This window comes from Geotrypetes seraphini, chromosome 8 (assembly GCF_902459505.1).
Source record: "Geotrypetes seraphini chromosome 8, aGeoSer1.1, whole genome shotgun sequence".
Lineage (NCBI taxonomy): Eukaryota > Metazoa > Chordata > Amphibia > Gymnophiona > Dermophiidae > Geotrypetes > Geotrypetes seraphini.
Genome location: NC_047091.1, coordinates 33147401 through 33159437, shown reverse-complemented (window position 1 = coordinate 33159437; position 12037 = coordinate 33147401). Strand labels below are relative to the sequence as shown.

The 12037-nt window shown below is 43.0% G+C and overlaps 1 protein-coding gene across 2 annotated transcripts in view; it reads left to right on the top strand.

Moving 5' to 3' along the window:
• Positions 1-12037, top strand: part of SRSF10 (serine and arginine rich splicing factor 10) — a 44564-nt gene that overhangs the window by 2335 nt on the left and 30192 nt on the right. For both annotated transcript variants that reach the window (XM_033954510.1, XM_033954511.1), the window contains exon 2: positions 4502-4606. In XM_033954510.1, the coding sequence (XP_033810401.1) occupies positions 4502-4606 (105 nt within the window). The remainder of the gene's footprint in view (positions 1-4501; positions 4607-12037) is intronic.

Genomic DNA, 12037 nt, shown 5'->3' with positions numbered 1-12037 from the left:
GGGGGGTTGTGTCTTAGGACTGTTTCGGGGCTGGAGGGGGGAGGCAGTTCAAAGCTCAGGACCAGTGCTGCTGCTTTGGAGGCTAGAGGGAGGAAGGGTGTTTTTTGGGGTTCCTGTCCCACCTCCAGTTGGGTGAGAGTGTTGGCTTGAGTACCAGTTAATCGTGATTCTACTATACTTTGGTTGTGGCCTGGGGGGCTTAGGCTTATTGGGTGGCTATGGGATATACTTTGAGCATTGGCCCTGGGAGGCTCCTTTCGACCTGTACTCGACCTCAAGCTAGCCAACCAATTCCTGTGGGTAACACTTCAGGAAGGAAGCCCTGTGCTCTGTGATTGCAGCAGTGCAACTGGGGGAATTCTTTACCTCCCTGGACATCACAGAGGTCTATTTGCATATTCCCATCTGGCCTCTCCGTTTTCTTCAGTTTGCGGCAGGGCTGTAGAGTCGGTAGATAAATCCTTTGACTCTTGACTCCTCAGTTTCTGGTACCCACGACTCTGACTCCCGGTACCCAAAATTGTCTCAGACTCCACAGCTCTGGTTTGCGGTCCTGGGACAGCACTTCTAGTTCATGTCCATACCCTTTGGGTTGTTCACCACCCCCAGGACATTGTGGTGGCAGCGTTCCACTGCTGGAAGGGACTCGAGGTACATCCATACCTTGACAATTGGCTGTTTTGTCTGATTCAGCACTGGAAGTGAGGAGAGCTGCCGCCCGAGTAGTGTCTGTATTGTAGTCTCTAAGTTGGGTGGTCAACATCACCTAAAGCCACCTGGAACCGATGCAATGTCTGGAGTATCTGAGAGCGGTATTCAGTACAGTTCGAGGGATGGTCTTCCTTCTGGAAGCTAGGAGAACCAAACTGATAACTCAGATCTGGCTCCTACTCTCAAACTTGTGTCCCCGTACCGGGGATTATGACGTTCACCTTGGTTGGAGCCCGGATGGCAGCATTTCATGGTGGCTCAACCCTGTCAATCTCGGCAATGGGCTTCCATTGGTGTCACTAACAGGATAAAGAAAAATGATGAAGTGAGATTAAATGGAGCCTTCCACAAATAAAAATCATCCCACTTCAGAGTGTAATATATAAGAAAGGAGGGTAAAGGGTCTCAGAAACCCGCTTGATTTAATACATACATATGTAATGTTAAAACTAAATGGGTTAGTCTTAATTATTGAACCTTGTCATCACCATCTCCTTAATATTTTGCCAGAATCTTACTGTTGCTAATTTACTCTATAATTGGATTTCAATAAAGCATTGTCATAGTAAGTTTTATCACTTATCTTTAATATGCAGAATTACTAGCCAGCCTGATGGGACCTGTTTCGCCATACAAAGGCTTTGTCAAGGGTTCTAAAGGAGCTATTGTGAAGCGCCCTTCATTTGGGGGCTAGGTTTGACTGCTGGAAAACACTGGACAGTTGGAGTGGAAACTGTCCCCAGCGGCCTTTCGGCTCATCTCCAAGAAATAGGGTCTTCTGCAGTTGGATTTGATGGCATCCCACTGCAACTTTAAGGTTCCTTGCTGCTTCAGCAATAGGCGAGAACGGGAGTTGGACGGGGTAGATGCTTGCTTTCTCTCCTGGTCCTCCGAGCCTCCTCTTTATGTGTTCCCACCATGGCTGTTGATTGGAAGGACAAACAAAGCAAAAAACTGCAGACCTTGTACACGATGCAGGCAGGCTTTATTATGACAAGTAAATTTAGGTTAAAAACCTTTTACCAGGTGAGGGACCCAACACGGTCCGTGTTTCGGACTAACCTTCGTCAGGGGTCCAATTTTGGTAAAGCAGAAAATTATCAAAAGAAAAAAGCCTTGGGTGATTAGCCGATAGGTGACATGCTGAAAAAACCGCCCGAGTGAAAAAGATTGGAAGGGTCATTTTCTGAATTGGGAGGCATCGGAGTCGAGTTGTTCTTGGTGCCCTGGATTGGCAACGGGACCTGATATGCCTGGTGGTGGGCGAGCCCTTATGGCTCCGGACCTACTTTATAAGGGGCTAGTTCTCATGGAAAACCCGTTCTGCTTTGGTCTTATGGCTTGGCTCTTGAGTGGGTGAGGTTGGAAAAAAAGGGGATTTTCTGATTCTGTTATTTCCACTTTGCTATGGTCTCGTAAGTGATCCACGTCGGCAGCTTACACCAGAGTATGACACTTGTTTAAGTCTTGGTGCTCTCAGTCTACGTTATCTCTATTTTGGGCTACATTGCCACAAATCTTATCCTTCTGCAGGAGGGATGTCAGAAGGGATTATCTGCCAGTTCCTTGTGGGTTCAAGTTGCAGCATTGATGTGCTTTTGAGGGAGAGTTCAAAATTCTTCACTGACGGCTTACCCTAATATTGTTCGCTTCCTCAAAGTGATGAGTTTCCCTTGAGAAGGCCATTCCTAGAGTGGAAGCTGAACTTTGTACTAAGGGCACTGCAGAAGGCTCCCTTTGAGCCTCTTCAGCGAGCTACACAATGATCTCACTGACCAGTCTTTTTGGTCGTCATCTTGTCTGCAAGAAGAGTCTCAGAAGCTGGGTTCTCGGTTCGTACAGTTTCACCCTTTTTACCTAAGGTGGTATCTGCATTTCACATGAATCAGCCATTGTTTCTACTGTCCTTTTGGGAAGAATTTTACCAGAACAGTTTTCATCAACTACACTTCCTAGATGTGAGGAGGATCTTGCTGCACTACTTGCAAGTCGTGAATGAGTTTCATCATTCTGACCACTTGTTTGTTCTGTTCAGGGGACCTCACAAAGATGTCATGGCTTCGAAAGCCACAGTAGCTTAATGGATTAGGGAAGTGATCTCAACAACCTACTTGTTGGCAGGCAAGCAGTTGCCTCTGTCTTTAAGAGTGCATTCTACTAGGGTAGTTAGCAGTGTCCTGGACAGAGTCTTGTGCATATTCCTTGGGAGACATTTGCTGAGTGGCCAATTGGTCGCCAGTTCATTCCTTTGTGAGACATTATAGAGTAGATTCTTCAACTGTCCTTGCAACGGTGTTTAACCACCCTATTTGAGGATAGAAACATAAGAACATGATGACAGATAAAAGTCAAATGGCCCATCCATTCTGTCTATCCGCAGTAACCTTTATCTATTCGTCTCTCTAAGAGATCCCACGTGCCTATCCCATGCATCTGGATTAGTCTGCTGCTGACATTGCATCGGTTCCAGGTGGCTTTTGGCGGTGTTGACCACCCAACCCAGAGACTGCAATACTGACACTACTCGGGCGGTAGCTCTCCTCACTTCCAGTTCTAAATCAGCCAGTTGTTTTACCTTGTAATTTTCTTACCTTTAGTTAGAGCAGATGAATCCAGAGCTCCGCCCTTGGTATGGAGAGTTGATATCTGTCTCTCTGCTGTTCGCTCTTTGTTTTGTAGGGTGAACTTGTTCGCAGGAGTAGTGTGAGGAGAGAGTCTTGACTTGAATGCTTGATGAAGCCATCCATGCAATGTGCAGCGGCGGCGAAGAGGGCGAACAGAATGCTAGGAATGATTAAGAAAGGGATCACGAACAGATCGGAGAAGGTTATCATGCCTCTCTACCTGGCCATGGAACGCCCTCACCTGGAACACTGCGTCCAGCACTGGTCGCCGTACATGAAGAAGGACACAGTACTATTCGAAAGGGTCCAGAGAAGAGCAACTAAAATGGTTAAGGGGCTGGAGGAGTTGCCGTACAGCGAGAGATTAGAGAAACTGGGCCTTTTCTCCCTCAAAAAGAGGAGACAGAGGGGACATGATAGAAACATTCAAGATACTGAAGGGAATAGACTTTGTAGATAAAAACATGTTCACCCTCTCCAAGGTAGGAAGAACAAGAGGGCACTCTCTAAAGTTAAAAAGGAGATAGATTCTGTACAAACGTAAAGAAGTTCTTCTTCACCCAAAGTGTGGTGGAAAATCGGAACGCTCTTCCGGAGGTTGTTATAGGGGAAAACACCCTCCAGGGTTTCAAGACAAGGTTGGACAAGTTCCTGCTGAACCGCAATGTATGCAGGTAGGGTTGATCTCGGTTAAGGCTCTGGTCTTTGACCTGGGGGCCGCTGTGGGAACGGACTGCTGGGCGCGATGGACCCCTGGTCTGACCCAGTAGTGACAATTCTTATGCTCCTTTTGATGCTTTGATAGCGATACTGGAGAAGGAAGGAGCATGCAATCTGAGGTGATGGATAAGAGCTTTGGTGTTCTTTGTATCCGCCTGCTGATGGGTAGACTTAACCCATGTGTCTGGATTCATCTGCTGTGACCTAAGGGAAAGAAAATTACCAGGTAAGACATAATTTTACCTTTAAACCCACCTACTATTCTACTTTCATGGCATCCTCTATCGGCAAATTCCATGGTTTGACTACTCTGAAAAAATATTTTCTCTGATTTGCTATCTGTTAGCATTTAATTGCATAAGGATAAAGTACTGGGTAACTTTGTTTGGCCATTTGTGCTTACATGGCTATGAAGAAATACTGTATTAGTGTTTGCTTTATTTTAGGTCTGAAGAATTGCGTCGTGAGTTTGGTCGCTATGGTCCTATAGTTGATGTTTATGTTCCGCTTGATTTCTACACTCGTCGTCCAAGAGGATTTGCTTATGTTCAATATCCTTTCCTCAGTCAACTGGTTTGTGAATGGTGGTGAAGCTTGAAATACAAGTTTGTGTGAGGTAATTCATCTCAATGTACCACCATACTTCTTTGTTGTAAACTTTGTTTTCCTTTTCATATTTTTAGTTCTAATAACAAATTAATCCCCCTTTTACTAAACCATGTTAGAAGTTTCTACCATGGCCCAGAGTGCTAAATGCACTGACTCTCTGGGCTGCAGTAGAAGCCTCTATCGTGGCTTAGTAAAAGGAGGGGTAAGTTTTCTTTACAAAGAAGACATTAAAATCATTAAATATTTTGTAGTCTTGTTTTATACATTTTAATTATTTGTTGTATTTTAAATATTGATGCTTACATATTAGTTACTGACTGCCTCAGTAAGTCAGTTGCATTTAGTGCTGATATATATATATATCTGATAATACTGAAAATAAAGCTTTTGAAGCTACTTAAAATACTACACAGAATTTTTAGCATTCATTGTTAAACACTGTATTGAACTGAGGTAAGCATTTTTAAGTACCATCCCCTAATTGTACTGTCCTCTGTTGTTATCTCAGAGATTGTAAAGCTGTACAGTAATGACGACCCCACAGAGAAAGCATGAAAGAACCTTTAGAGTAGAGTTCAACAATTAAGACAAGTAGACAACCCAAAGACCTCTTAATGATCAGGCTTGAAGAGAAGGGAGAGTTTGGGAAAAGAAAATATAAAGAAAAGCTGGAAGAAGGACAAGCCATAATAGGAGACAAAGCTTCGGTTTATCTACAAAAAGGGGGATTTTTTTTTTTTTTTTTTGCCTCAAAGTAAAAGCTAAAATCATCTCTCATATTGGGCAAGCACTTCATACAAGTTCTTTTGACAAGCACTTAAAATAAAAGATCAAGACCAAGTTCAATGATGGCCAAGATTAAAGGAGCCGTGCCTGATGTATCCTCCAGACTAAAGATCTTTATTCAGTCTTGTGTAAGTACACAAATTTGATGATTTGGGGATTGATGTAGGGGCAAAATCTGTAGTATTTAGTGGCAGCTTTGATTTTCTGTGTGGAATTTTACTTGACATGAATACATTGAGGAGTAACAGGAAAGTGCTTTCTTGGCACATTATAGTCCAAAGTAGCATGGAGACAGAACTGCCTTAGGGTAGTTGTAGTCCATTGCAAGCAAGTAAGAGAACTGTTTTAATTGTTCAGTACAATTTCAGCTTAGTTTAGTTGCTTGATATCTGCATACAAATTTGCTCAGATTTATTTTCCTAGTCTGTGCTTTATAATTCCCCTTGTAAGCAAGGATTTCTTTTTACAGAACAGTAGTATTAATTGGCATTAGCTCTCTAAAAGTAAACTAATGTAATTTCTCAAATTGTATGAGCAGCCTTTTAGAAAATTTACTATTCATCTGCTTCAGTGCAGTAATGATGACATTGGGTTTTGCCCTGGGATTTCTCTCTGTAATTAGCCATGTGAGTGAATGTCAACATCTGATAGCACCAAGACAGAACAGCTCTCCCAGAGCTCAAAACTAGAGTTTTGAACAGGTTTGGTTTCTACTGTACTCGGTAGCACTTAACTCTGGGTGTTCTGCTTAAGAGGTGAAACAAAGCTTTGCCTTCATTAAAAACTTATGACATTTTCTCCCTTGTTTTTGTTCATTTCTCCTCTTTGTGTTGTTTTTGTTTTTAACATAAAAGTTTTTAAATTAAATTTATTTTCTTTCAATTCCTCAGTGTGATGCCATGACTGAGACTATTAGCCTGGATTCTGTCTCTTTCCTACTTGCACCTGCAGGATGATAAATGAGATGCATAGGATCTAGGCCTTGCTCATTAGCAGGTTAACTGCTTTGAGTATGGAAGAATGTCATTGAAAGCCAGAAAATATTATTTCCAGGAACACTGAAACTCAAAATGCCTCTTCAAACTTCAAAGAAAGTCCTCTGCAGAAGCCAGGTGCTTAAGTGAAATCAAGCAGTTTCTTTTCACTGGCTGATTCTTCTATCCCTTTATGCAGTGGCCTTGAGTTCAGCCATTAAAAAGGAGGAACTCTCTTCTAAACCACACACAAGTCTTGGTCCTTTAACCTTAAGGTAATTGGGTTTGATCAACCCAATACCCTGCTCTTCTTTTGTGCATAGGACTTCACCCCATATGCTGTGCTGCTTTCTTGTGATTTTTTTTTTTTTTTTTTTTTTTTTACAGCTTAAGGCTTGCATGTTTTTGACATCCTTGGAAGTGGCTTGGCTTATTGCAGGTTTTTCTTTTCATTTGCCAAAAATATAAATCCTTCTGACATCTGTTTGTCACATCACTTAAGTTTCTGACTCAGTTTCTTTTGAACACATACTAAAGGCACTTGGTTTGTTTATCATATGAAGCAGCACTAAAGACCTTGCTAAAATTCAAAAGTACCATCTAGCACTCTCTTGTGATCCAACTCTGGTAAAACGGAGTCTTCATCCTGTAATCCATTGGATTCCATAAACTGCAGTTTCTTGTGTTTAGTAATGACTCTTAATTTATCAACACTGAGATTAGACTAATGGACCTAAAATTCTTAGCCACCACAGCCTCTTACATCTGCCCATCTTCATTCCTTCAGACGTATTTCTGTGTCTTAAGGCAGTGCTTCTCAACCCACTCCACAGGACATACCCTGAAAACTTAGCTGACTTGCATGTACTGCCACTTTGGTTAGCATATTCATTATGGATATCTTGTAAACCTGAGTGGGTGTGCCCCAAGGACTGAGTTGAAAAGTACTTCTTTAAAGAATTGATTTAAAACATCTGACAGTAGAGCCTCCAGAATACCCATGCATTCCTTAATACACTGGGATGCATCTTCTCTGGCCCTATAGTTTGGCTACTCCTAAGTAGTCTGCTGAAATTAGTTGTCAATCTGCTACTACTTGTATTTCTAGAGCGCTACCAAACATGCAGCGCTGTACAGAGTCACAAAGAAGACAGTCCCTGCTTCAATGAGCTCACAACCTAATCAAGTCAAATAGGATGCCAGTGTAGGGGGTTATATTGCTTTCCTTCATGTTTGTGTCTCTTTTCTCTGGTTCTGCTCTGGTTCTTCAGTATATAGAAATGTTGAGCAGTTTTTCCTATAAACCTTTAAGTCTCTTAATGCAGTTTCTGCATGTCCTCTTTATCAACATACCACACTCGACTTCTTTCCTTTAACTTTGCCAGCTATTGTTTCAGCAAAGCAAAAGACACGTATGTCCATCCCCTGGGCAGGACTTCCACGTTTACTGCCTTTTTAGCCAAATAACCAAAGCCTCCCATATCTACAGGAGGGCCAAAAGTAGGTATACCGTATTTATTCATTATTTATTTTTATTTTACAAGTTTCACAAATAACATTCATGTGACGTTTTTGTATCAGTTACATCATTTCGCTTTTACTTCATTATCGTTCAGTACTATATTATACTGTTTCCAGTGCAATAGGTGAGACATTCTGGACAGTAGGGTTATTTCCTATAGCCGCATGCTACTGAAGAAGGAATCCACTCCAGATTGTTCACTCTGCCTCTGTTATACTTTACTGGGCTCTCTAGCTCCGCCTTCAGTTCTTTCCTTCTGAATGCATACCTGCAGGAGTGCTTGTTCTGCACTCCCCATTTTATTTTAATTTGATGGAATTTCATCACCTTTTCAGGCAATTTAGTGCTTGGAGCTTATTTGAAGCTCTGCCTGGTTGAGAATTCCCAGACTTGCCGATCCCTCTGAGTACCTGTTAGCCAACCTGTATAGTTTCTCTGGAGCTCAAGGCCATCCCTGAGGTGGTCTCACCTCCTGTTAATCAGGGGTCAAGTACAGGCTTTTAGGCGCTCTTAGGAGGGTCGGCGAGGTTTCACAGTGTGCCGTCTGCGTTATCGAGCCTACGCCCATCCCGATGCGCATCTGTTGGTCCGTAGGGCTGGAGATGCAGTCAGACATAGGAGTCTGGCAGCCTATGGATCAGCTTTCCAGAAGCATTCCCAGCATTGTGGCAGTGATATTTCTCATCCAGCTATTGTGAGAGCTGTAAGCAGGCTGCAGTACAGATCCTGTCTGGTCACAGTAAGTACACAGGCTAATAGCCTGTGAGAGACATCGGGAGGTTGGAAAAGTGGGGCTTTGAAGGTTTCTAAATGTTCCCCTATTTTCCCCTCCTGAAAATCCTAAAATTGACATTTTTACTGTTTGGCAAGTGTGAAAAACATTGTGATTTTGGTGTGAATTTTTTTGACGGTGGCCATCTTGGATTTTTAACAATCTTTATTTTTTTTTTTTTTCTAAAGTTCTCTGCTTCTTCAAAACTGCAAATTTTGCCAGGGAAATTGCTGGGATGGATTCCTTAGGCTCTTCTCATGTGGATTCTTGCCAGGATTGCACAAATTTAGCGCTTTTAGAGCGTCCTTGTGTGTGGGAGGGGGGTTTACAGTGCCCAACTTAGCTTCTCCCTGTTGAAGCAAGTGACCAAACGCTCAGCTAGCCTGGCGGGGTGGCTATAGTTGTTTTGGGGGCTCGGCATAGTTGGTACTTTCGTCAGCCAGGCTGCAGATCCTTCACAGCCAAAGAAATCCAGGAGTCGGACACTTTTTCAAAATTTGACATTTTTGTGGTCAGAGTTTCAGACCAAGTGTTCTCCCCTGAACAGTCTCAATCCGCCTCTGTGGCATCTTAGTAGTGTGGTGCCTCTGGGCATGGCCTCTCCTCAGACTGCTGTGGATTTTGTGCTGCTTGACCCTGATCTGGGGGACCCGGATGCTGATATCACCCTTACTGATCCCTTGTTTGCAGGTACAGCGCTTCTCAAAGTAGGAGATCAGGAGCTACATCCCCAACCCTATATGTCATGTCTATCAAGTATTGCGCTGTATACGCCTTTCAGTGCTATATAAATTATGATTAGTAGTAATACTGTGTGGAGGCTAGAGTAATTTTCAGATTTGGTTGTATGTGTGTTAAAGTTTTGAACAGACTATTGCCAAGTTATCTTTTTGATCATTTCAAATTTTGTAAACAGGAAACATCTACAGATAGTACGCTTCTTTGATTTTCCATCAGTAAAGGGATGTGTTTACAAACAATTTTTTGGTAAAATGTTGGCAGATCGAGCAACTCTATGGGAAAAACAAGTTAATACTTACATATTATTTCTCACCTTCTATTCAGCCTTCAGAAAAATGTTGAAAACATATTTTTTTTGGTAAATACCTTTATGATCTGCTATACTGTTAGTATTTCTTGATTTGTAAACTGCACAGAACCATAAAGTAGTTGCGGTATATAATAATTTGTTATGTTATTTAAGTTTGCGACCCTGCCAGACCTCATTTCTGAATCATTCCAGGAATTTAATTTATTCACTCAGCTGGCTCCATCCACTACTTCCTTGCAATGTGGTGTGTGCTCGCAGTCAGCTACCTTTCCCTGGCACCGTGATATGAGTGTTCTTGTCTCAAAGTAGTTTGACTCTCTGGAGGATTCTCTGAAAATTGCTAGAGCTATGTCTCATATCCTGTGGCACAGGAATGTCGGCAGCTTTTGGTTCAGCCCAGGGTGGATTCTTTGGTGGCGCAGGTGATTCAATGCACCTTTCTCCCCAGTGCGGGTGGTGGTGTGTTAAAGGACATCCAGGACTGCCTTGTGGATGTAGTTCTCGTGAAAGTTTTTGATGCAGCTACTTTAGGTATCAAGGCTGCTTCGGCGACGTTGTTTGTGGCACGTGCCTGTCTCTCTTGACTGCACACCCTAGAGAGTGAGGCAGTAGATCTCCTCCCCCCCCCTCCTCAACTTCTGATGGCTGGGATAGATTATATGGCAGATGAATTGTATGATCTTATGAGAGGCAAAGGTGTTGGCGTACTGCATCTCTGTCTGCCAATGGGCTGGTGATTCACTTCCAAGGCTACTTTGGCTAGGCTGCCTTTTAAGGGGCAATTATTTGGCATAGGTTTGGACAACCTTATGGATTCAGTGATGGATTGCCCTGGGACTCTGGCCAATAGTAGACCCCTCTAGGGTTCCATATACAAATGCCACATCGTAGAGATTTTCCCAGGGCTCCAGACGACGCTACACTGACTACAGGCATTCCCAGCTTTCCACCTTCGGTTCAGCACCCTCTACCAGTAAGGCTAAATGATGCCAGGCTGACGGATGCCCCTCCGCAGATAGGGAGCCAACTCTCAGCATTTCTTCCTGCCTGGATGTGCATTACATCCAACCAGTGGGTCTTGGACATTATTCGGTCGAGTTACAAGCTGGAATTTGCTTGACCTCTAGATTGGTTTGTGAACTCTCCAGGTCGCCTGGACAAAGCGCTCTGGTTCAAGCCACTGTTCAGTTGCTTGCTAGATATTCAAGCTAAAGAGCCAATACTGCTCGATGGCTCGGGCAGATACTCCATTTATTGTATCGTGCCGAAAACAGGCTCAGAAGATTGGAGACCTATTCTGAATCTTCAGCACATGAATGTGGCTCTCAAGATTCCGAATAAAGACTGTGCGTTCAGTTATTGCAGCAGTGGCCCCAGGAGAGTTTCATGCCCCTCTTGATTAGAGAATGACATTTGTCCCCGTTTCCACCCCGTCCTCACAAACCATCTGATCCCATCCGCACTAGCTTCAAATAGTTTGATACTGAACTTATTTTATTAAAGTGTAAAAAGAAACAATATTCTGTATAATTGTTGTTTTATAAATCAGAGCTCTGGCTGCTGAACTAGAGGAAGAGAGAGGGGAGGAGAGGGAGATGGAGCACATACTGGATGGAAGGAGATAAAGGAAAAAAAAAGGCACATGCTGGATTGGGGGAAGAGTATAGAGTTAGTGAGGGTAAGAGGTGGCAAGTTGTAGGTAGACGCAATGAAAGGGGCATTGAAGACTGGAAAGTAAAAAAGTAGACGAGGTAGAAAACAAATTGAGAAGGAATAGCAGAAAAGGAAGGGAGAGGAGAGAGATACCAGAGCATTGGGGGATGGGGAGGAGACAGATACCAGATCTGAAGAGAGAAAAGGAGGAGAGAGATGCTAAAAACCACCTGGGGAGGGAGTGAGAGATGGAAGGGAAGAAGACAGATGCCAGACTATGGGAGGACCGTAGGGGAGGGAAAGATGGAAGGGAGAGGCAGACAGTTTCTGCTAGAGGCATAGAAATAGAGCAAATGCCATATGGAAGAGACAGAGAGAAGGCAGACAGTGGATGGAAGGGAATGACAAGAAGATGAGGATAAAGTAGTATTGTAGCTGTGTTGATAAACCGTTTATAAACAAAGCCCTGCCAGCTGAAGAGCTCTTCCTCTAGTTCAGCAGCCAGAACTCTGATTTATAAAATGACAATTGTACAGAATATTGTTTCTTTTTATACTTTATTAAAATAAGCTCAATATAAAACTATTTGAGGCTTGTGCAGATGGGATTAGATAA